Genomic DNA, 24,943 nt, shown 5'->3' with positions numbered 1-24,943 from the left:
TTGCCACCTCGCGTGCTCCGTGTCATGCACCAAACGGCATCTTAGAGAACTTTCCCTGAGACTCACATTTTTGGGATGAAAAACAGGCCTGCCATTGGCAAGTGTCCCCATCAAACTGGTGGTGGTGGAAAGCCAGTATGGTTCTAGGGAAAAGAGACACCCAGTAAGAGGGAGGACCCCTTTCTTCTCTCTCCACCCTGTTGCTGGAACTGTTTGTTTTCACATGACCCACCTTGGCAGTGACCCAGGATGACTGTTGCTCCCTCCCATCTTGCCGTGAAGCCGTTGCCCCAGAGTCGCATTGGGAATTGCGGTAGGGTCATTCTCAGCCCCTTTGCCTTCAGGTTTGGGGCGTTAGATCTAAGGCTGTTCAGGAGGGCCAACCGGTTGACTACAAAGGAGTCTTCTGGTATGCGCAGCTGGGGCTGGAAGAGGACCAGCCTCAGCCTGGTGGCTGGGTGGAAGAAGGTAACGATCTGACAACTTCAGGGGAACATCCAAGCCATAGCTGCACTGGGTCACTGGCAAGTGTCAAGTGTGCCGGTAAAACCAGAAACATTGATCAATACCCAAGTTCTAAAAAATAAAAAAAAAGAATAAATAAAGCAAAATCCCACTTCGAAGTCCATGGCACCCTCGCTCACACGGGACTCAGCAAGTTTCGGAGCCGTGTGCACAAGGAACAAAACCCCAGACAGGGTCCAGGCAGCTGTGACTGTGACCGAAGCTCACTTCTGATCTGTTCTGTCCTGACATAAACACTCTGAGGAGCTGCAGGCTTGGGGTCACAGCTGGGAGAAGGGACACTCTGAGGGACTCAGGGGTGGGGGAGCAGGGAGTAAACAAAAGGGACAGGTGCACTACACACAGAAACCTGAGACACAAAGACAGTGGGATCTGGAGGGGAGAGCCTGAAATGGTGGGGCAACTGGCCTGCTGACAGTCTCAGTCTGACATGCCCTAGCAGCAGCAGAAAGGAACAACGTTGACCTTTAGGGAGAGTGACAGGAGGAGAGCCAAGTGCCCCCACCCTCCACTGCTGGCTGCTCATGCTGCCTCCGGTGCTGAGGAGGGGAGAGGAGAGGCGAGGGATGCTGAGCAAGGTGGAGGCTTGTCTTTTGTAGAGTATGACTGGGGGCTCCTGCAGGCGGTGCCTCAGTTTCTCCCTTTGTTTCAATGTTTCAAGCTTTGCAGGTAAAGTTAGAGCTAGCTGCCCTGGAAGATCACCTGTCCTGATTGAGGGATGCGTGTGTGAGGGAGAGTCGGTGAGCCAAGCGTGCTAGAGCAGGGGAGGAACTGGGCCATGCCCCAGGACTTGAGCCATCTCTGGCACAAAAGGAGTTAATGGCAGGGACCGCGCCCCCCCGTGTCCGGGCACGCGCAGCGCGCCCCCTCGGTGCGCGGGCACAGCAGCCAGGCTGCCGGAGAACAGATCTCGGGAATTCAGGTGCGGAGCCCTTGGCCTGGAGGCGATATGGGTGGTCCGCGGACCGGTTCAGTCGCTCGCAACAGCCTGGGGAACAGGTGAGGCCGCTTGCCCCGGTCTCTCATCCTCTAGCTGCCCATACCTTGCCCCGATCCTATCCCCTCCCAATCCCGGGCTCCTCCGCTCCCCAACCAATGCTCCCCATCCTTCTCAACCCCATGTTCTCCTTAGGCACCCCTGACCCTCAATACCCCCTCGCCCCCGCCCCCGCCGCTTAGCTTTTCCTCTCCACCTCCTCCCTGAATCCCGCATCCCTATCATCCTCCCACCCATGGTCCTTCTATTTCCACAGCCTGGCCGCATGCTCATCAAAATGCCCCTACTAAGGGGCCCTGGCCCTATTCCTGTATTGCACATTGCCAGTCCCCCCTCCCCCGCAGTGCAGCCCCATCCCTCTTCCATCATAGCATCTCCCAGCCAGGCTCCCTCCCCCACTCTCTGCAGCCCCCCTCCCCCCAGGCTTTTATTCTATCCTCCCCCATTCCAATGCAGCTCTGTCCCCCAATACCATTCAGACCCGCATGGCCCCCAGTACTGCAGTTCTCGATACCAGTCCATTCCTGCACAATGCCCCTTGCCCAATACTGCTCCAGCCCCCAAAGTACCCCAGATGCCACTCTAATCCCCGACATTGGCACTTCCCCTTGTCTTCTCCCAAATTGCAAGTTGGACCAGGATGGAGATCTTGGCCTTGGGGGCTCACAGTGGGTCCTAGGGTACAGAGGGCGTTTGGGGGTCGGCCGATTTGTCTAGGTGTTCAGGGGGGAGGGGCTGCAGGGAATGGACTCAAAGGGGACTGGCATTTGGCACTGAAGGGTTACTGGAGAAGGAGGCAACCCGAAGGGGTTAATGGAATTTGTGGGGAGGGGAGGCACTGAGGGGGTTAATGGTGTGGGGGGGTTGCTGGCGGGGAAGCCGTGTGAATGAGCGGTCTGTGCCCCAGAGTTGCCATGGAGACGGTGAATGGGGGGATTGTGTGAACTCAGCTGCGGACTATCCCCCCCCATACACACACACACCCACTCCCTCCTGCCCCACCTCCCTACTCCTACCCCTTCCTTCCCTTTACCCTCCCCCTCCCAACCCCGGGTGCATTCTGGGCACCGTCTGGGATCCATCCCCCAACCCCATACTTTGCTCCCCATTTCCTCTGAGCCCCCACCCCTTTAGTCGCTTTGCACGCTCTCCCTCTTCCTTCTTCCCTCCCTCTCTTTCTCCTTTTCTCTCTCCAGCTCTCTCTCTATCTCTCTCACCCTCCCTCTGCCTCCTTTTCCTTCCCTCTCCCTCCCTCTCTCTTCCTCTCTCTCTCTCTCTCTCTCTCTCTCTCTCACTCTCACACACATTCTCATTCCCCTCTCGTGGTGGCCCATTGCCGGGCGTTCCCAATCTCCCTCCCCCACCCCTTCAGCCAGTTCTTAAAGGAGCAGGCCGGCAATTTTGGAAGGCGGGAGAAATAGGGAAAACTAAATTGTGCGTGTGTGTGTGTGTGTGTGTGTGTGTGTACGCGTGTGCTTGCGAGCGTGTGTGTCTGTCATGCAGCAGGGTCTGTGTGCGCCTGTATGTGTTGGCTGTCTGTGTGTCAGAAAGCCTGTGTGTCTTGAGTGTGCTGCTATTTCTGTTTCTGTCTCCACCTATGTGTCACCATTATGCAGCATGTGTCTCTGGATATTTACCTATGTGGTGTGTGTGGGATTATATTCCAGTAAGTCTCTGCATGGTCTCTGAATGTCTTTCTCTGTGATTCTCTGGCTCAGTGAGGCTCTCGGTCTCAGAATATGGGACTATATGAGGGATCTCCATGGGTCTGGAATATCCGTCTCTGTGATCGCAGTGTCTGTTGTGAGCCAGGCTTGGTCTCTCTTGCTCCCTTTTTTGAGTCTTTGCGACTTTACCTCCAAGGGTCTCTGAGTGCGGTGTCCCTCACACTCTGTTGTGTATTTTACACTGACTGAGCATCAACAATGCCTGGGGTTCTAGGCAAAGTGGTCTCTGTCTCAGTTTTGGTACTTGGTGTGAATTACAGAGAGCCCACAGAAAGGACCAAGGCTTCCGAATTCGGGAGTGGTGAGGGCTGAGGAGAAATGTACAGGAGGGGCACGGGAGGCTCTGGGGACTCTGGTGAGTGGCCATTCTGCCCTCCCTGCCCCCCAGCCCTGGTTGACGGGTCAGGGGGGTCTCCATGTGGGCCTTTGTGCCTATCTGCTGCTTTTCCTGCTGATGCCTTGGAACCCCAGAGTGAGGTTAACAACCCTACCCTCTCCTGGTGTGGGAAGTCTTCCTGTGGGGTTAGCAGGTCCCGGGGTCTAGAGAGTCCGCTATTCGTGTCCAGCCCAGCGTGCTCAGGGACCTGAGGTCCATACGGTTCCAGTGTTCCCCACCCCCTGTGACCACATGCTGCTCAGGCCCCTGGTTGAGCCCACCTGAGCTCCACTGGTGGAGGAGTTGGAGTTGGGGACTGGAAACTTGGAGTGGCAGCAACTGTCCCTGGGTCAGTCCCCTAGGATTTTCCAGCCTTGGCCAGGCACACAGCCAGGGCCTGAGAAGCTGGTCCCCAGAACCCCAGGCACTGGAGACCTCTCCTACCTGTAGGAGAATCAGCCAGCACCCAACTGGGGCCCCCCAAAACACCCCCTTCCCTGACTCGGGAGCCCTCCCCTGACCATCTTAGATGACGCCTACTTCCCTCTTTCCACAGGCCTGTCTGGCCCTGAGGGAGTCCCCTTTCTGAAGCTGTGGTGCTTGGACGACCTCTCTACGTTGCCGGGCACCCGTAGGTGTCCCTCGAGAGCTCAGTCTAGAGGTTCAAGTCAGTGTGGCCATGAAGGGGCTGCCTGTCGGGCTGATGCTGTGACCCTGGAGTCTGCCTTTCCTGCCAGTCCCCCTGCCCGGAACATGTGGCTGCGGCTTGGCCCGCCCTCGCTGTCCCTGAGCCCCACCTCCACGATTGGCCGGAGCCTGTGCCTCACCCTGTGGTTCCTCAGCTTGGTGCTGAGGGCCAGTACCCAGGCCCCAGCGCCCACAGTCAATACTCACTTTGGGAAGCTAAGGGGTGCCCGGGTGCCACTGCCCAGTGAGATCCTGGGGCCTGTGGACCAGTACCTGGGGGTGCCCTATGCAGCTCCCCCCATCGGCGAAAAACGTTTCCTGCCCCCTGAGCCACCCCCATCCTGGTCGGGCATCCGGAACGCCACACACTTTCCCCCAGTGTGCCCCCAGAACATCCACACGGCCGTGCCCGAAGTCATGCTGCCCGTCTGGTTCACTGCCAACTTGGATATTGTCGCTACTTATATCCAGGAGCCCAATGAAGACTGCCTCTACCTGAATGTCTATGTGCCCACAGAGGATGGTGAGTGCTATGGCCAGGCGCTGTGCCCTCCCTGCCCCTCCCCCCTCCCATGGTGTTCGTGGCTTGCACGTGATCGTGTGCCCTGCAGCATGCCTCTGTCCGTCTGTGAAGATGCTTCTAACCATCACTCTGCTTGGCCTCCTCCCCACCTTCCTCCTCCCTGTTCTCCCTTCACCCAGCATTGTCTGAGCTCCCATGTGTGAGTGACACTGTTCCCAGGAGGGGGCCTGGCCAGGCCTGAGAGCTTTGACAGGTCTAGGGCCAGAGTGCTGGATGGGGGTTCCCTGGGGGAGTATGGGTCCCTGCTGGGCAACTGCCTGTGGGAGGATGCTGGCTCCACCAGGCCCCCCTGTTGCCATTCCGCCTGCTTTGAAAGGTAGTAGGTGTGTGTGGCCAAGGGACCTGGGTGTGTGTGGGGTGGGGGCCAGCCTGGTGGGCATTGCTTAGGTGCCTCCTCTTGGGCTAGCTGCTGCCTCCTCCCGTGGGGCTCACACTAAGGTAAGTGACAGAAACAAAGAGATGGTGGGACAGGCTCTCTGCCATGTGCCACCTGCAGAGCAGCTCTTGGGGCCTGGGGAGGGGGTTGGGGGGTGCATGCCCCTGGGCAGAGGCCTCCTGTTATTTTTTAGTTTTTTATTCATTTTACAGTAAAGCGGATTTCCAAGGAATGCGCCCGAAAGCCCAACAAGAAAATTTGTAGGAAAGGAGGTAGGTAGCGAGCCGGCGGGGAGGGAGAGAGAGAGAGAGGGAGGGCTGCCTGCCCACCTGCCCTTGCCCTTGAGGACCCAGCCTTCCTTCAAGTAGCCTAGGCTCAGGGGGCGGTCGGTGAGCAGGCCTAAGCTCCACCTTAGCCAAGGGCCCTGGCTGCTCTTCAGGGACGATTTGGTGGCCTAAGGCAGGTTCAGGGCAGAAGCTGCAGCAACCCCATTTCTTCCGATCTTCCCAGCCCGGGATTCCACCGTAAGGCCTGTGCCAAAGACAGAGCCCATGGTTCTCTCTTGAGCCACCTCACGTTGGGGGTGGGCGGATCTCCAGGCACCCAGGATGAAGCCAGAGGCTCTGCCCTCTTCCTGGCGCGGCAGCCCTGAGCTCACCCCTCGGTACTCTTTCCTGGGGTTGAAGTCTAGACTCAACTCTCCAACCCTGAAGTTTAGACTCAAGTCATCCTGCCAATCACCCCTGGCCCACCATCACCCCAGCCAGAGCATAGCTGTGTGACCAGACCGCCCCCACCCCTTTCCCTGGGCTAGTCCCATGACAGACATTGGGGGACTCTAGGAACCATGGACTCGAAAAGGAGACACAACATCCTGAATTTTGCATTTACCCAGAAATGTACTTCCCTTGTAAAAATAATTCCTCCTGTTGTGGTCCTGTAAAGCAATTTCATACTTAGCTCATAAAATCCTCCCCACGTCTCTGGGGGCTTGTAAGGCAGGAATCAGTTTCCCAATTTTACGGATGAGGAAACAGGCCCAGGGGAGTGACTTGCTGCTGCTCGAGGCCCTGTCGCTGGTCTGTAGCAGAGCTGGGACCCAAACCCGGGTCTCTTGACCCTCAGGGCCATGTTCTTTCCACTGTAGCAAGAGAGGCAGCTCCCATCTGGTCATTCCTACCTTCATGACTCTGAAAACAATGGTGGAACAGTGGGTGGACTGGGTCTAATTGGAAAACAGTAACAGCTTAAGGAACAGGTGGAAAAATCACAGCCTGATCCCTACAACCTTTTGGCAAGCTTGGAGTTCGTTTTCCTTTGAAATCCTAGGGCAGGGTTGCCCCCCTCACAGTGAGTGGTGTTGTCAGGATTCCTGGGCCAGGATGCTCCCTGCTGAGCAGGAATCTCTAGGGGGCAGATTCTGGCGGAATCCACAGCTTATGTGTGCTGAGTAACCCTGGAGCACAGAGTGGAGCCTGGGGCTCTGGGGACAGCGTTCTGCCACATCCCCACACCCAGCCCAGGACCTCACAGGCAGTAGGCGATCAGCACACACTTGCCCGCACAAGTGAAGAAGCACTGTGGTGTTGCAGAAAGAGAGCGGGGCTGGGAACCCAAAGCCTAACTGAGCCCCAGCTCTCCTTAACATTCTACTAGTGATAAGGGGACCATTCAGGCCTTAACATTCTACTAGTGATAAGGGGACCATTCAGGCCTTAACATTCTACTAGAACAGGAAAGAGAGCTGGTGCCAGCTTACCTACATTCTACTAGTCTGTGAATGAATTCAGGAGAAGGGTCTCTTAAACCTCCTCCGGTGGGTTACTTGCTTGGGTGGGGGCTGGGGGGCAGGGAGAGAGGTTGACAGTGAACTTTAACTGTTTCCAGGAGGAATGCTCTCCCCAGAGTGCCGGTGAGAGCCCAGGGCATTCCAGTCCCCAGAGTTTGGCTAGAGAGCCGACTGGAAGCTCGGGTCAAATGCAGACATTTAGCTCTCAGGATTGTTGACTGTGGGCAAGGCCATGAACTAGGCACTGTGGGGCCATGGAAGGCTAGGAGGCAGAGGCAAGATTTAGACCTAAACCATGGCTTCATCACCATTCTGACGAAGCTCCCATCCTAGGACTGAAACCTGGTGGGTTCAGCTAAGCCCCGCAGGCCAAGGTGTGAAGTGAGCCCCTGACAGTGTGGGGGAGGGCATTCGGTCATTTCACTGTTCAAATTAGTTCCCTATCCAGGGCCAGCTGGCCATTTGGAATGGAATTTACAGACCCCCGCTTCTTGGAGCAGAGACAGCCACCGAGGTCATTAGGCTTGTGGTGTGTATAGGGTAGGCAGGACCAGCCCCGGCTGGGACCCTGCAGCAGCCCAGTGCTGGGACAGGGGATGGTTGGTGGAGCTGGCCTGCGTGATGGGCATGACAACAAGGAGTTGTTCTGTAAGCGCTCAGCTGAAGGAGAAAAGGCATCTATCTTGGTGGGTGGGGGGAGTGGGGAGCAATAGGGTCCCACCTTCTAAGTCCATGCCCATGCAAGTGAGGGATTTCCTGGGGGGGGGTGAGGGGGAGGAAGACCTGCCCCCTCCCCCCACTTCCACCTCCATCAGGTTGGAGGGAATGCATGTTTCCGGATGAGTAAGTCCCTTCTTCCACTTGGGGGGCTGTCCGTCATGTGGGTGATGCTGTCCCGTGCCCCACAGAGTTTCTGAGCTCAGTCCTGGCAGGCGTTAAGACGGTAGGTGCCACTGGAAGTTCGGGAAGCTGGAGGTCATTTCTGCCCCTTGGGGGCAGGGGTGGGGAGGGGTGGGAGGCTCTTGCCCTAGTTGAAAAGCCATTTTGTAATATGAGGGCGGTTCCTGTTTTGATTAATAGCTGTGAGGGATTTCAGTCACCAGAGCCCAGACCAGCTGCAAAAGAGGGCTATTTCTGCCTGCAGGCTGAGAGTTATCTGGTGTCATAGACCAGAGGGTAGGCCCTGGGGTGCTGGCAGAATGACCTTGGTCTCCGAACTCTGCCCAGCATCCAGGCAGTAGGCCCTCTGTCGCCACAGCCATGCTCAAGATGCACTTCTCATCTCCTTAGAACAGGAAAGAGAGCTGGTGTCAGCTTACCCACAGGTCCTTAAATGTCTCTCTTCTCTCCTCTGTTCCCTTCTTTTCTCTCCTTCCCTTCCCTCCCCTCTCTCCACCCTGCCCCCCATGCTCCACCTCTTTTCTCACTGATTTTTTTCCTTCCCTCTCCCCGGTTCCCAGAAAGGTGGCATGGTGCAGTGGAAAGACCATGGGCTTTGGAGCAGACCTGGGTTTGAATCTTACCTCTAGCGCTTCCTAGCTGTGTGATCTTGAGCAAGTCACTTTACCTATCTGAACCTCAGTTTCCCCATCAGTGAAACAGGAGTAGAGACAGTACCCACCTCACTGGGGTGTGAGGATCAAACAGTATGGCAGACATAGAGTGGCACACGGTAAACACTCGGTCTATGGTAGGAGCTGTTATCATTATTCCTCTGTTTCCCCCTCTCTCTCTGTCTCTCTCCATCTCTCTCATATCCCTTTCTCCTTCTCCTGTTCCTCCTTTCCCTCCCTCCCCCTCTGGCTCTCTCTCGATCTCAGAGCAGTGCTTGCTGCTCTTAGGCTGGGTTCCTGCTCACAGGAACCCCATTTGCCATCAGCCAGAGCAGGGGGCCCCAACGAGGAAGACCGGAGGGAAAGCTTCATCTCCCATTTCCTCCTCTGGGAATCAGGGTCAGCTGAGGCCCAACTTGAGCCTTCCCACCGGGCCCAGGTAGCTCAGGGCCAGGGGGGCCCCCAGTTCCCGGCTCTGCCCTAATAGCTCGCATCCGTATCCAACATTCTGGCAAGGCCACCTGTCACCCTCAGCGCCTGCCCTGGCTCTCCAACTCAGCCTGCCTGTGTACACACGTGCAGCCCCTGCCACCCGGGAGAAATCCTTTCCCTGAGTGGGTCTCTGGCTCTCTGCCCTGGCCCATATGCTGCTCCCGCCTTCCCAACTGGAAAGGGAGTTGGCTGAGATGGGCTGGTGGGGATTGGGGGGCGGGGCAGGGAGGCGCAAGGAAGCCAGTCCAGCAGGGGCCTGCAACACCATCATCGGCTAATGAAGGTCTGGGCCTCAGCCCACCCATTCCCTTGGTTCTTGCCATCCCTCCTGCCTGTCCTGGGCCCAAGCCCAGAGCTGGCTTGCTGGGCCACACTGCAGTCATGCTGTTTTTGAATTCTCTCTCTGTTTTGTTCTCTGTTCTGTGCTGTTGTGTCTCCCTGTGTCTGGTCCCCAGGATCCGGCGCTAAGAAACAGGGCGAGGACTTAGCGGATAATGACGGGGATGAAGATGAAGGTATTTGGGGGCTGCAGGGCGCGGCGGCTGGTGCATGGCACAGAGCCCCTCCTCTTCTCGATGGGGAGAAGCCCCGTCTGTCTGTCTGTCCGTCCGTTGGTGTGTTTCTGTTCCTATACAAGGCTGTTGGGCTGTTCATCCATCTTTGGCCTGGTGGGCCGCTGGGAGTTCCTTGGTGATGGACCCGGCTGGCTGGAGGGAGCAGGGGACCACCAGTAGAGCTGGGAGGGAGGGGGTGGCAGCCTCCTCGCCCCGGTCCCCTACCCTCGTCCTGAGTCCTACAGTAGAGAAGTGGGCACTGCCAGAAACAGCTTCCTCCCGCATCTTCCGTGGTTCAGCGGGCACCTGCCCCCACCGATCAGCAGGGAGAGTGGAGAGAAAGCAGGGCAGAGGGAGGGCGGAGAGAGAGGTACAAAGGAGACCGGATGGTGAGGACGTACCTGGGTTTCACTGCGGAGACACATGTGTTTCACGGGAATACAGGCTCTTGGGCGAGGGGCCTGGCAGGCCGTTGAGCTGAGGAGTGAGGCCGTGACAACCAAAAGGGCTGGAGATTAGCAACACCTAAATCACCACTGTCCACCCCCCCACCCCCTGGCCTCCTCCCAGGAAAAGAGATATGGCCTCAGGGCCACGGACTGCAGTGGTTGGCTCGGGACAGGACCAGGAAGGCTGTGGGCTAAAGTGCCAGGCTGAGGCCAGGACGCCCAGCCCAGTCAGTAGATGGCATAAGATACTTAGGTGATGGTGGAACCAGTCTGCCTTCCTCCTTGGGAAAACAGGTTGTGTTTGCTAGGCAGCACAGAGCATTTCCTTCTACCTTCCTTGCCCTGGCCCTGCCCCTCCAGCCCTGGAGGAGCCAAACAGCTGTGGGGGTGGCGGGGGTGGGGGGGTTCCGCTGGTGGTTGGTAGGGCCGCACTGGTGTGGCGGAGTGTTGGTCCAGCTCACACACTGAGAGGCTGCAAGTCAAGGTGGTCAGGTCAGGAGCCTTCTCTTGACTACCCAGACCCAAGGCCACCGCTGTGCTCACTGGGCTTGGGAGTGGCCGCTTGAAGGTCTCTCACTGAATGGCCTCTGGGGAGGCTCCATCTTCATCCTAATGCTGATGGGAGGGGAGGGGCTGCAGAGTGGGGTGGAGGGGTCTCTCTCATTCTTAGTTCTGCCCCTCACCTCTCCCCCATCCCCAGTGCTTCCAGTTAAGTCTGCCTGATGCCCCTGGGGGACAATGGGGTAAATGAGCACATGGCTGAGAGACCATGTCACTAAGGTTCCCTCTACCCCATCACTGCCCTTCACTCCCTTTTACCCACATCCTTCCTTGTTCTCTCCCTGTGCCACCCCCTTCTTCCCACTCCTCTTGTCTCTGTCTGCACTGGGGGGGCCAGCTGCTGCCAATGGCCTTACTTCCATGTAACTTGGTCTAGTCTTGGGGGTTTCAAGGCTCCCCAGCCCCTGCTCTCCTAAGCGTGTCAGGTCCCAGGACTCCGGGTGCCCCGGGGGCAGGGACTCGCTTGAGCCAGCTAAGAGACCAGCCCTGCCTCTTCCTCCTGCTTCCCCGTCCCCAGGGCCCAGCCTGTGGCCCTATCTAGGCCCAGCCATAGCAGGCCTGGCTGACTGCCTTCAGCTGGGAGGCTGAAACCTGAGTCTTTAAAACCAATGCTGAAGTCCACCTCCGGCTAAGTCTCTGGCCGATGCTCAAGCTCCGGGCCCAGCAGTCCCTTGAGTCCTGCCCCCAGAGCTGGCGGTGGTGTCCTGGCACCTGGGATAGCTTTGCTGTCCACACCCCCACCAGGGCTGGCGGGGGTGAGGGAGGAAGGGCATCCTACCCAGCCTGTGTCTCACCCCTTCTCCTTGCAGACATCCGGGACAGTGGCGCTAAGCCCGTCATGGTCTACATCCATGGAGGTTCGTACATGGAAGGGACAGGCAACATGATTGATGGCAGTGTCCTCGCCAGCTATGGCAACGTCATCGTAATCACCCTCAACTATCGGGTTGGGGTGCTAGGTATGGTTCTCTGCTAGCTGCCTTGAAGGAGGCCCAGGTTCTCAAGGAAGGAGGAAAGAATGCTGGGGATTTAATGCTGGCCTCCGTTCTCTAGTGGGTGCCAGTGACCAAAGTCAAGTGATATCACATGGTCCCTAACCAAGTGCTGGGTGCTTGCCCATGTTCCCAGGCCCTTTCCTGGAGTGTTTAGCTGCCACTGGAATTTCAATTCAACCTCCACAACTTCTCTTAAAAGTCGCAAGCCAGGTCGCTGCTTTCAGACCATTGCTTGGCTGAGTTTTGCAGGGTCTGGAACTTTTTAGTGTCCGTCCCCTGTCCCTACCCATCCAGACCCACTCCCTCAAAGCCCCACACATATACAGATAGTCCTTCTAGCCCATCACATATCCTCACCTGACTGCACATCCACATTGCCTACCACACACCCGCTTGCATACTATTATTTCTCACACACCCCACAAATACACACATATACCCGTACACATAGAGACCCCCACATCCACATCTACAGGCCGCCTTTCTCACACACACATGCATGCTCCTCCACCCCTCCATAAACACTCCACACATATGGTTTTTCCCACACATATCCACATGCTATATACCTCTTTCCACTCCACATCCATACCCCATATGTACACAGATCTCTCGGAAACCCCCGCCAGCATTCCTGTCTATCTCTCCCTCTACATCTCTGTATCCACTTTTATACCTATAACACACTACACGTACCCACACTCACACTTCCTTCTACCCCCACGCAGACACTCTACACAAAGACTCACACCGTACACATCCACGCTACACATAAACCCCACATGCCTATACCTTGAATGTACATAAATATTCCCTCCACATTTACACACACACACTCACACCCCACCGTGCTTCCCAGTTCCACCTCCACTCGGACACCCACACGTGCGCATATGTCCCTCAGCTTCCCCACCTAAACGCAAACCAATATTCCCCCTCCCTACGCACATACACCCACACCTGCCCATCCACACCTCCTCACGCTGCACATCCGCAAATCCTACACCCACACCCCCTCACAAATCCTACACACACACCCTTCCATGTTTCCATGCCCATCCCAGGCACTATACTTACATAGCTCTCTGCTGTGTACACACACCCATAGACCTCCTACATGAATACCCACATCCCCACGTAGATACATACACACACGTATACACATACACGCACATAGACACTCCTCCCCTACGTACCCTGCGTATATATGTGCAGTACACACACATACATTTCCCCTGCCCCTACCCTGCCCGACAAACACATACACACTTGTGTACACCTGCTTGGCCTCCAGATCCACACACCTCGCCTCACCCCCATGCGTGTGAGTACCCCACACTTGCGTAGCACGTATAGACACACGTACGCATTTCTACTACTCTCTCTGTGTCTACATCCCCATATACTCCCACCCCATCACACAAACACACTCTCACACGTACAGGCCTCCTTCCCAAATGCCTCCTCTTATGCACCCCTGAGTCTTTCCCCCCACATCCTCTGCCAGCCACTGGCTGGGCTTGGTGATGTAGGCTGCCCCTCTGGGCTGTGTCTTCCTTGCTGACTGTTACTGCCTATCCGCGGCCAGGTTCCTGAGGTACACAAGTACCTTAGAGAGGGTGACACAGTGTACAGGGTCTTGCTCCCTCTCAGACGCTCACCCAGGCCTCCGAGGGCACGTGCAGCCACGTAGCCCTGTAATAGCATGAGAAAGACAACTGACCTGAAGGGTTGGTGTCTTCCAGGTTGCAGTGGGGGTCTAGGCTGTGCATCAGATCCAGAGGCCTGGGTGCTGGACCAGCTGTGGCATGACTTCTTCCCTGGCCCCTTGGCTGACAGGACCTTATCTTGATTTGCTTCTGAGTGTATTGTTCTTGCTAGTTCTAACCCTAGAGGGCCTGGTGCTCCATGCCACTTCTGGTACAGCTCATGAGCCCAGAAAGACAACCTTTTCTTGACTTACCATTGACACTCTGTGGGCTAGCAAGACGCCTTTTTGGGGTCCAGACTGGAGAAAGGATATTCCCCGAAAACAGTGGGCCTGTGTCCCTTCGAGTGGCCTCTGGATCCTGGGGAATGAAGCATGCAAGGCATCTCCCTGGTCTCTAGGTGATCTGGTGGGCTTGGGTTTCATGGTTTGGCTGCTGCTCCTCTGTCTCCCCGAGTTGCCCCAGACGTCCTGGTGAGGCTCTCTTAAGTGATCTGTCCTGTTGAGGAAGGGGATCTGAGTCTCTGACAGCAAAGGGGAAGAGAAGGTGGCCATAAAGCTACATGCAAGGGCTGCATGGTCCCCGAAGAGTCAGGAATTTCCAGAAGCAAGCTCACACAGATATCCAGCCACGCGCCTATGGTAGCTGAAGGCCAGAAGGAGCCCTACCACCTTATTTTCTTAGTGAGACTGATAGAAAATGTTCAACCCGGCTGCTTTTAAAAATCAGAAACACAGAACTCCATTCTGTTGGTTTTATTGGAAAGCACAGAGAGTACGAAGAATGTGCCTCGGTTCCGTATGATCGGAACAGCTAGGGAGGCAGAAAAAGAAAGAGTGGAGGAACGGGGAGGAATGCGGGGGGCTGGGAATTGAGGAAGAGAAGGAAAAGACAGAGGGGAGAGAAAAGAGGACAAGATCACACCGAGCAAAGAGACAGGAAAGAGAGATTCAGGATCTGAAGTGTCTCTTCGCAGCTGTGGGCTGTACAGGGCCTGTTGTCGGTGAGTGTTCTCTATGGTACCCGGTGTGCTGGTTCCTGGACAACCCTCCCACTTCCCTAATCTTGAAGCTTATACATCAGAAGTTCCTAACTTTTGGGGGAGCCTTAGACCCCTCTGAGATTCTAATGAAAGCTATGGACACTACCCGCCCCCCGCCCCCCCAGGTAAATGTGCACACACGTACACAAACCTATAGAAACGTTTCCATGGACATCACCGAAACTCATCCTAGAAACTCAGGTTAAGCACCTACCCCCACCCCACCCGCTTTACAACCCCTTCTCATTTGGGTAACCAAAACAGCACATCTAGGGGCAAGAGTCGTATTCTTTGGGCTTCAGCTGTTAATGATCAACACAATATTACCCAAACCTTGGAAGGAGTCACAAACTGAGATTTGGTCCAAAGTTCCCCCCACCACTTCCTGTGTCTCCTTTAAAGTCTGCTCAGCAACCCAAATGTAGTCTATAAGCCACTGATTGGATTCTGGGTACCTACAAGATGTTTTTGTCTCTCGGTGCCAGACGTAGAACATAGATCTGTCCCTGGCACTTGGAGACTTTGCTGTGTAGCTGTGACTTGGTTGTTTTGGGTCTTTAAGCATCCCAGATTGGGCGGGCCGGATTGGGACCCCCCCAGCAGCATGCACACATTCACCCTCCCTTCAGCTTCTCTGGAAGCACTGAGCTCAGACATATGGTTTACTCTGAGGTGCTTCTTGTGACACTCGGGGCAGAACCTCAGCTAGCAATGGGCCAGCTGCCCACCCTGATGCCACTCCATTTATATGGAGACTGTCACAGACCAGTCCATGGATCCCATTTTATTATTTGAGGAGTCCCCGCCATGGGACTTGAGACCAACACAAGAGACACCAAAGGGATAGCAGACATGGACACCCCCAAGGCCAAGGAGGTAGGGGCTTGCCAGGTTTTCATCTGGGTTCCAGAATTTGATGATACATCTCTGCTCAGGCAGCCTTTGGGGCAAACAGACAACCTAGTGAAAGTCAAGCCTCGAGGGATGGAGCTCTGTGGTTTGGGTGCAGTGTGCCTGATTCCCTCATTCTCTGTTGATGGGGGGCCCACCATGGACGACAGAGTGCCAATCCAGGGCCCAGGGAGCCGGTCTTAGGTTTATTGTGACAGTTTCTGTGGAGAAGTATTTCAGCCCTTCTCCTCCCATGGTTTCCGTGGACGGCTGAGTTACTGGGGCCCTAGCAGTGAGCGACTTGCTCTCCTGCGCTGCCAGACTTTGTGCACTCTTGCTTGGTCACATTTGTGGGATCACCTGTCTCGGCCCAGTGGATAGAACACTTCACGCAGGACTCTTGTAGTAGAGATGGTTGACATGGCCTCATCTGCATGCTTCAGCGCCGCTCATCCCGGGGCTTGGTGGAAGCCAAGGGAGCAAAAAGGGGTGGTTGGCTCCTCCACCCAGCCCCATCAGGCCTTTGTTACCAGCCCAGGGAATCGAGACACGTTGGCGAAATCTACTTGACTATCTTGAAGCACCAGGGCTCCTCCCGCTGCTGGGACAGATGCATTGACACATTTCACGGCACACTCCCTCAGCCGGGGCTGAAGCCTGGTGTACCATGGCTTCAGTAAGAGGAAAGAGAAAGGAAATACAGAGGAAGGAGAAAGGCAGGGAGACAGGATGGGAGGGCTAAGAGAAGCAAAGAGTGGTTCTTGCAGGAGGGTCTAGGGCTTGGACAGCTGGGGTGGATCTTGGTCAGCAGACTTTTTTAAGACTTGCAGCAGCAGCTTCGGTGTATGAATGGGACAGGCAGAGGAGAAGCGGGCTCCCTTCTCTGGAGGAACAAGGGCCCCTCCGTTCATCCTCGTTCAGGCTTTCTTTGATTCCTTCACGGTTCCTCTCCGGGAACCTGGGGGCTAAAGAGGGCTTGTGACTGGGTCCTGAGAGGAATAACTAAGTACTTTATGGCCTTAATGGTACCAAATGTAAATTAATAGCACCCTTGAAGAGGGCGAAGTGAGCTCTTTCACAGAAGCTAGAAACAGGAGGACCTGAGAAAGACAGGGATGAGGTCTTGCACCTGCTTGAGTCTATTTCAATTCAGCTTCCACCCATGGCCGGCCAGGATAGCCAGAGAGCTCCCTGCGAGCTGAGGGGGCCTTTTCAAACATGACCTCTCACAAAGCTGATCCCAGGTGCTGTGAAGGTGCTTTCAAATGGGGAGTCCAAAACGAACCAATCCAGGTATGGGGTGTCCGACGGGTAGGAGCGCCACGACTACCCGCCTGGAAAGAACCTTTCCAGAAGCCTAGGGCAGGAGAAGACGGGAGCTTTCCAAGGAGCGCAGGGATCAAGGAAGAGAGAGGAAATGAGGCGGTGTGATCAGTCTGAAATGGATGCAGGGTGGGGGGGGAATATAGGACATCTCTGTGGGATAGCCAGCAGGTGGGCGGGAAGGTAGTCTCCATGGCAACAAGTCTCCACAGCAGCAAATCCCAGCAGGTGGGTGGGAAGGTAGTCTCCATGGTGACATGTCTCCTCAGCAGCAAATCCCAGTGGGTGGGCGGGCGGGAAGACCTGTTTCTGTGGTAACACACAGCGCTGACTTGCCCATTTCTCCACCAGATGAAAAAGATGGCCTCACCCAGTGGTTTTCTAACTTTAGCAGGCCCCAGATCACCTGGAGAGCTGGTGAAAAATACAGATTGCGGGGCCTCCTCCCCCGAGTTTCTGAATCATTAGGTCTTGGGCGGAGGGGAAATGAGAATCAGCTCCGAGATGAGGGGAAGGAGCCACCTGAGGCCCTGGAACGAGGTGTGCAGGTGGACGAACCCAGACAGGATGGGCGGCAAGCAGGGCTTGGGGACCATTACCTCTTGGGAGCCTCACTTCCTTCAGAGAGAGGAGGAAGGGGAACGAGAAATAATTACAGACTTAAAGAGTGTGGAGTATGTTAGAGAGGCCTGTGTTCGATTTATCCTGGCAACAACCCTTTGAAGTATTTTTATCTCCATTTTACAGAAGAGGAAACTATAGCCCAGATATTTTAAATAACTTGCCCAAGGCTATATGGACAGTAGGCAGTAGAGCTAGAACGCGAACTGAGGACCATCTGACTCCAGGGTCCCTGTTCTTTCCAATCTATCTCACTGGGAAGCTAGGGTAATGTCTTGGAGAGTACCTCAGGGACCTGGCCATTTGCAGTTCTTGCAGCTTAAGTCTCCCAGCTGAAGGCGTCCCCTCGAATAGTCTGGGGACCCCCCCCCACTGGAGAATGGGAGTGGGAGGCAAGGAGCAGATCGATCCTTCCTATATGGATGGGGCTGGAACTTGCCTACAGGAGCAATGGTACATGGTAGCTGGGTGGACAGAACACCACCGCATGCCCCTTCCTCTGTCCTCATGCCCTCCCACCCTCTCCGTCCCCATCTTCTGCCTGCCATTCTAACCCCAATCCCCCATCCCTCTGCCTTCACCGTCCTCATGCCCTATGTTGAATCCAGGTTTCCTGAGCACTGGCGATCAGGCTGCCAAGGGCAACTATGGGCTCCTTGACCAAATCCAGGCCCTCCGCTGGGTGAGCGAGAACATTGCCTTCTTTGGTGGCGATCCCCGCCGTATTACCGTCTTCGGCTCAGGCATTGGCGCATCCTGTGTCAGCCTCCTCACTCTGTCACATCACTCTGAGGGTGAGTAGTGCTCGGGGCAGAACCTCAGCTAGCAATGGGCCAGCTGCCCACCCTGAGCCTTAGGCCTTCTGGGGTCCAGAGCACCCAGGGGAATCAGCTGGCCCTCCTCCACCAGCTTGGCATCCCTTAGGGAGAAGTGGAATGGAAATGTTCCTCTCAGGGAAGAAGCCCTTCTCCCAGTGCAGGAAAGGGAAAGAGAGAATCCTGTTTATATCTTGAGAGAGTAAGATCCTCCTTCCGTGTGGGAGTCGAGTTTGGGTGAGTGGGAGTAGAATGTCTATCTGAAGGGACAGTGGGTTTTTTTTTAATTGGGGGGGCAAGGGAAATCTTTCAGTTTGGGAAGGACATGTGACTTCAGGATAGAGATCTAGAGTGGGAATTCATTTTTAGGTGTAAGAAACACTCATTTTCTGCCTTTCTCTCTGAAGAACAAGTCTGTACAGGAGAGGATCTGTCCTTAAGCGGGGAGATGGGTTTGAATAGTGAGTATCACTAACCTGTGGGGTGGGCTTTTTCTGAGAGGCTGGCAATCTGGTAGCCCACACCAGAGCTCCTCCTGGGCTGAGCAACCATAAGGGAGATTCATTCTTAGCCCAGGGGAGAGCATTTCTCCTTGCTTGGCTAGTGACTCATTAAGGGAGCCAAACAGGCCCTTTGTGGCTCAGCAGGGCAAGTTCCCTTCAACTCTGAGCTGTAGAGCACATTCTGTCTCTGAGAGGCAAAGAGGAGCTTCTCATGTAGAAGAGACCTTCCTGAAATAGGTTCCTTTCCTTCCTCTGAGGAAAGGAAATCTGGGAGAGAGGACAAGGTTTTTTTTTGTTGGAATCCACCCTGTGAGTGAGTGATATTCTCACAGGAAGACTTTCAGTCCCTCTTTGAAAAAGGCCTATCCCTCTCAGAGAGAAAAATCACCTTTTCTGACCTCGACATCCTGCCTCTATCCCTCCAGGGACTACGCCAGTGAGGGAACACCAGGGTGGGATCAGAATCACACCATAGTAGGGGGAACAGGGACCCCTTTCTCCACAAAGGAGGGTGAGATGACTGATTGTGAGGATGCCACTGTCTGTAAAGAGGACTGGTGCCTCCTCAGATCGGGAACTTCCCTGGGAGGACAAGGCCTTTCTTGGGGGTAGTACTACATTCTGTCCCCTGAGGGGCCTGGCTCCCCTAAAGAGTTGTTCTCTCGGTCTTTCTGCGACTGATCCACAGAGAATCAGTGGAAAAGTAATCCTCACTTTGGAAAAGTGAGGCTCTCTCTTATGTAGTAATCTATATTTCTGTCCCTCTCTTTCTACCCATGCCAACTACCTTTCTCTTAGTGGAAAGGAACAGGGTGTCTGAGGGCCAGATTATTCCTCACTTGGGAATGTTGGGACCAGGGACAGCATGATACCCCCTCTTTTTTTTCTTGAGCAGGGAGAAGAATCATCCACTTTTTGAGTTCGGAGGACTGGCTCCCTCTTGGCCAGGGGAAAAACTAGATCTGAGGCATCAGTAGCTTCAGGAAAAGGAAAGTCTCTGTGGAGACTCCACGCTGTGAGGGCATGCTCCCTGGAGACTTTGAGATCCCCAGGCCTTTGCCCTCAGGAATCTTTCCCCAAACTCCCAGAATGTGAGGCTCTCTCCTGCCTGCATTTCTCATCTCTCATGAAAAAGACCCCTTTGTGGCGGAAGCGCCAGCTCCCTGGTGGTGTGCTGGCACAGAACTGGGCCCAGCTGGGCAGGAAGCAAGGAGGGAAGACAAGGAGAGATAAAGAGAGGGAGCATAAGGAAGCTGATGTCTGGGACCCAAGGGGTTAATTCCCGCTGCCATTTCCTTAACCCCCAAGTTACCAACCCTCATTCCAGAACAAGGAAGCAAGGAGCAGGCAGGGGGTCAGTCCAGGTCATGCAGGGGCCCAGCAACATCTCTTCTGGTCCTAATCCATCATCCCCACTGAAAGGTCTCTTCTTCTTGAAAGGTCTCTTCTTCCTTTGTAGTTCATTGCACCCAGAGGGCAGCCTCAGTGACAGAGGAGTGAGGAGAGGTTTAATTTGTCCCTCAGGGAAAGGCAAGGGAGGCCTAGGCGCTGGGGGCCATGATGATCTGAGCTGGTGCTGCGTGTCTTCTGCAGGGCTTTTCCAGAGGGCCATCATCCAAAGTGGTTCTGCCCTGTCCAGCTGGGCTGTGAACTACCAGCCGGTGAAGTACACCAGCCTGCTGGCGGACAAGGTAGGCTGTAATGTGCTAGACACGGTGGACATGGTGGACTGTCTTCGTCAAAAGAGTGCCAAGGAGCTGGTAGAGCAGGACATCCAGCCAGCCCGCTACCATGTGGCCTTTGGCCCTGTGATCGATGGCGACGTCATTCCTGATGACCCTGAGATTCTCATGGAGCAGGGCGAGTTCCTCAACTATGACATCATGCTAGGTGTCAACCAGGGCGAAGGGCTCAAGTTCGTGGAAGGGGTGGTGGACCCTGAGGATGGCGTCTCAGGCACTGATTTTGACTACTCAGTCTCTAACTTTGTGGACAATCTGTATGGCTATCCTGAGGGTAAGGACACCCTGCGGGAGACCATCAAGTTCATGTACACAGACTGGGCAGACCGTGACAATCCGGAGACCCGCCGCAAAACACTGGTGGCGCTCTTCACTGACCACCAGTGGGTGGAGCCCTCGGTGGTGACCGCTGATCTGCACGCCCGCTACGGGTCACCTACATACTTCTACGCCTTCTACCATCACTGCCAGAGCCTCATGAAGCCTGCTTGGTCAGATGCAGCTCATGGGGATGAAGTACCCTACGTTTTTGGTGTCCCTATGGTAGGCCCCACCGACCTCTTCCCCTGCAATTTCTCCAAGAATGACGTCATGCTCAGTGCTGTCGTCATGACCTACTGGACCAACTTTGCCAAGACCGGGTAAGGAGAAAGTGGGGGTTGCTCTTTGGGATCCCAGCATGCCTACCCCTCCACTCCTCTATGGTTAGACCTCTTCCTTTGTCTCCTTTTTAAAAGACCTTCCCCCAGAATCTTGCTTGGCCCCCTCTTCGTTCCCTTCCTACTTCCTTCTTTTGAGTCTTTCATGCCATTTCTTCCTTCCAACATGTTGTCGAGGCTTGGAACTCAGCTAGCATTAGGGCTGAGCCACAGGGAGAGTTACTGAGAACCACGGGATTCAAGGTTAGATGGTCAGAGGCTGAGTGAAGAGGGGAAAAAAATGCCTTCATGAAGAGCCTTTCAAGGGTTCTTGGAATAACTGGGCAGCTGAAAAGATTGGCTGATGTTTGGGAGCATGTGAGAAGAAAAGGCATCTATAGCATGACCTTACAGGATGGGCACAGGGAAGGATGAACCAGTTTCCATGATACAGTGGGCAATAGGAATTCAAGGCCCCAGGGAGGAGGAGGGGTGTGGACAGAGGGAGGGACCCTGAAAAAAATGGAAATGTGGGTGTGAGAGAAAGAATTCTGGGCCCTTTCTCACCTAGGTAGAGTGGTGACCCCAGATTTCCATGTGGTATTTCAGGGATCCCAACAAGCCGGTCCCCCAGGACACCAAGTTCATTCACACCAAGGCCAACCGCTTTGAGGAAGTGGCCTGGTCCAAATACAATCCCCGAGACCAGCTCTACCTTCACATCGGGCTGAAACCAAGGGTCCGCGATCATTACCGGGCCACCAAGGTGGCCTTCTGGAAACACCTGGTGCCCCACCTATACAACCTGCATGACATGTTCCACTATACGTCCACAACCACCAAAGTGCCGCCCCCGGATACCACCCACAGCTCCCACATCACCCGCAGGCCCAACGGCAAGACCTGGAGCACCAAGCGGCCAGCCATCTCCCCTGCCTACAGCAATGAGAATGCCCAGGGCTCCTGGAACGGGGACCAGGATGCCGGGCCGCTCCTGGTGGAGAACCCTCGTGACTACTCCACTGAGTTAAGTGTCACCATCGCTGTGGGGGCCTCCCTCCTGTTCCTTAACGTTCTGGCCTTCGCTGCCCTCTACTACCGCAAGGACAAACGGCGTCAGGAGCCCCTGCGGCAGCCCAGTCCTCAGAGGGGTGCCGGGGCCCCTGAATTGGGAGCTGCTCCTGAGGAGGAGCTGGCAGCTTTACAGCTGGGCCCTACCCACCACGAATGTGAGGCTGGTCCCCCCCACGACACACTGCGCCTCACTGCACTGCCTGACTACACACTGACCCTGCGCCGCTCTCCTGACGACATCCCACTCATGACACCCAACACCATCACTATGATTCCCAACTCCCTGGTAGGGCTGCAGACATTGCACCCCTACAACACCTTTGCCGCAGGGTTCAACAGTACTGGGCTGCCCCACTCACACTCCACTACCCGGGTATAGCTCCAGCCCAGAGCACAGCCTAACTCCTGGCTCCCTCCTGCCCAAATCCATGGACACACACGCACCCACAGACACGCACAGACACACGTGTACGCACGCATGCACACACACACACACAGAGACACGTATACGCAGATATGTATACACACGCACCTACACCTGACAGCAGACCCACCTGCACAAACATAGACAGATGTGGACATGCACTCGCATGTACAAAAACACAAATAAGGAAGTAAACCTGAACAAACCCTTCAAATGAGGACGCAAGTGAGTCCTTGGGAAACTGAGGACCTGTGGAACAGCAGCTGAAGCCAGCTCCCTGAGCCTGATCACAGACACTCCTGGGGGCCCGAAAGCACCAGCTGGACACCCCCTTGGTGCTCGCCTTCCACCTCTTTTGGAACTGCACCACCCACCAACTCCAGACTTGGGAGCTTTAAAGAGCAGAGTAGCTCTTTCTCCCCCCAGACTTGGTCTTTTTTCTGGGTCTTGTTTTTGTTGATTTTTAAAATAATTTTGGAACACATGCCTCTCCAACCCATGAGTGCAAAGAGGCTCTGGAAGGGAGGCTCCAGGCCCATGTCTGTGTGGCTCTGGCACCCCCAGGGCTCACACAATCCGGCCGAGGAACATGACCCCCCCAAGAAAGAAACAGATTTGAGCAAGACCATGGAGTGGAAGGAGGAAGGGACTACCGCTGGATGGGGTTGGAGGGCCACAAGGGAGAACTCTCCAGCCATCTATCTCTGTGTCCCTGTGGAGGGCTCTAGAGACTGCAGGGTGACCTGCTTTCCCCCAAAGGCCAGGAACACTGGCCTGGCTAGACCAGGGGACCCTAGATTTGATGAATGAGGTTCTGGTGGAGGTCATTGCTATGGGGCCCCTGGGTGTAATCTGGGTTCTGTCTCTGCCCTTGGGGTAATGGTATCAGAAATTCACCCCATTTTCTTTACCAAGTCTCTTTCGTGTCTGTCATTTCTCTTTCAAAAAGGCGGTGTTTTTTTGTTGTTGTTGGCTTTTTTTTTTTTTTTAAAGAAAAGTTCTTAAAACACTAACGGAAACCCATGGAGTTTGTCCTTTGTAAAAATTTTAAACACAGTGTCTTGATATAAAAATAAAAAAATCCAGTTAGCACTCCCAACCTGCCTCCCTTGCACAGGCCTTGCCCCAACAGACCTCCCAGCAGGGCACCCCTGTGGGCTAGGAATCAAGCCTGTCTCTGTGTCCTGTGCCTTTAAACTGAGACAAGTCTGGGCTACACTCCCCTGCGCCCCCCCCCATGCAGGCCTGTCCAGTCTTAAGCAGGTTGCCCTACCCTTACCCCCCTGCACTGCCCCCCAGCGCTCTGGGTTCCTGCTGCTGAAGCCTTCTCTCAGCACCATGGGCCTCCTAATGAAAGGGCAAAAAATAATACTTCCCCCTCCTCCTCTTCTTCCTCCTCCTCCTCCGCCCCCACCCCCACCCCACCGCAGCCAGCCACTGCCACCGGGCCACCACCACCTGCTGCTGCCACTGCCACCATCACCACCATCCTGCCCCCATCCTGGACTGGGGGCTGGGAGGAGGTATGACCTCTAACAGGCTGAAATTCTTTCTCACATTGAAATCCAGTTGGGCATCAGATAGGTGGACCCCCTGGTCTTGGGGGACTGACAGAGCAGGGGCCCTCTCCTCCCCAGGGATACTTTTTTCTGGTTCTGTGAATTACAACTAGAACACTCACTGAAGCCCTGGCAGTGATTTCTCTCCAGGATTGCAATCAGGGGCTCCTAGGGGTTTACCCTGCCCCCTCAACTCCTTGGGGGGGGGGAAGGGGGAGGGGGCATTCAATGGGCTCTCCACAGGTTTAGCATTATGGTGGTTCACTTTCTTCTCAGCGACTCGAGGGACCGAACCTGGGAGTCTGCTCCTCAAGTGTGACAGTTGGGCAGGGTTGCTGACACCTCAGAAACCAGGAATAGAATTCTTCAAAGTGACCCTGACAAAATGAGGGAGATAAACCAACACAACAGAATGATGTTCAGATGGGATGAACGCAAGATAGTGCAAAGACCAAAATTGAGAACTAATATACTAATACGGTACGTGGGGTCAAGAGAGTTGGCGATGACTGGTTGGACACAGTTTGGTCAAAAAAGAAAAAAAGAAGTAGGAGGAGGGAGACCGGGTGGGTCACAAGTTGAATGAGTCCATAGTGTAGAGATGGCATTCACCCTCCTCCCTCCTCTTCCTCCCTCCTCCTCTCTCTCCTTCTTCCCTCCCTCCCTTTTTCTTTTCAAAACTGATGTGAATACTAGCATATAATAACAAAAATATAGGATGGAACTGCTGGGAAGTAATCTGAGTCCGAGTTTTAGAACGAGAAGTAACCTCAGGGGCATGTAGTCTGACGCACTTATTTTTATATCTGGGGAAATGGGCCCAGAAAAGCCCAGCATTTTCTAACCCTCAGTTACTGTTAGAAGCAGACCCAGGATGCTGTCCCATCGTATATGACATTTTCCGTGGTCCTTTTCTTTTTATTTTTTTAAAAGATTTT

The 24,943-nt window shown here is 54.9% G+C and overlaps 1 protein-coding gene across 7 annotated transcripts; it reads left to right on the top strand.

Annotated features, from left to right (window-relative positions):
• The first annotated feature begins 1,413 nt into the window (after nucleotides 1–1,413).
• NLGN3 (neuroligin 3) lies at nucleotides 1,414–23,846 on the top strand. Of its 7 annotated transcripts, none has more exons than XM_044235326.1 (9): nucleotides 1,414–1,447; nucleotides 4,182–4,256; nucleotides 4,692–4,835; nucleotides 5,484–5,543; nucleotides 9,561–9,620; nucleotides 11,479–11,628; nucleotides 17,859–18,044; nucleotides 20,162–20,951; nucleotides 21,558–23,846. In XM_044235326.1, the coding sequence occupies exons 3-9, from the start codon at nucleotides 4,730–4,732 to the stop codon at nucleotides 22,399–22,401; spliced, it is 2,196 nt and encodes a 731-aa protein (XP_044091261.1). In that variant the 5' UTR covers nucleotides 1,414–1,447; nucleotides 4,182–4,256; nucleotides 4,692–4,729; the 3' UTR covers nucleotides 22,402–23,846. The 7 variants fall into 7 exon arrangements, with proteins under 7 accessions (XP_044091261.1, XP_044091262.1, XP_044091257.1 ...); XM_044235327.1 differs by having other exon boundaries at nucleotides 1,414–1,524; XM_044235322.1 differs by having other exon boundaries at nucleotides 4,182–4,835.
• Nucleotides 23,847–24,943: the final 1,097 nt, after the last annotated feature.

This window comes from Neovison vison, chromosome X (assembly GCF_020171115.1).
Source record: "Neovison vison isolate M4711 chromosome X, ASM_NN_V1, whole genome shotgun sequence".
Lineage (NCBI taxonomy): Eukaryota > Metazoa > Chordata > Mammalia > Carnivora > Mustelidae > Neogale > Neogale vison.
This window is presented reverse-complemented; position numbering and strand designations above follow the sequence as displayed.

What these genes read in the sequence shown, in the direction of transcription:
- NLGN3 (XM_044235322.1), top strand. Translation starts at nt 4,379, where the DNA reads ATGTGGCTGCGGCTTGGCCCGCCCTCGCTGTCCCTGAGCCCCACCTCC. An exon ending in CTATGTGCCCACAGAGGATG is followed by an intron (nt 4,836 to 5,483) that starts GTGAGTGCTATG and finishes TTCATTTTACAG; the next exon opens with TAAAGCGGATTTCCAAGGAA. An exon ending in TGACGGGGATGAAGATGAAG is followed by an intron (nt 9,621 to 11,478) that starts GTATTTGGGGGC and finishes TTCTCCTTGCAG; the next exon opens with ACATCCGGGACAGTGGCGCT.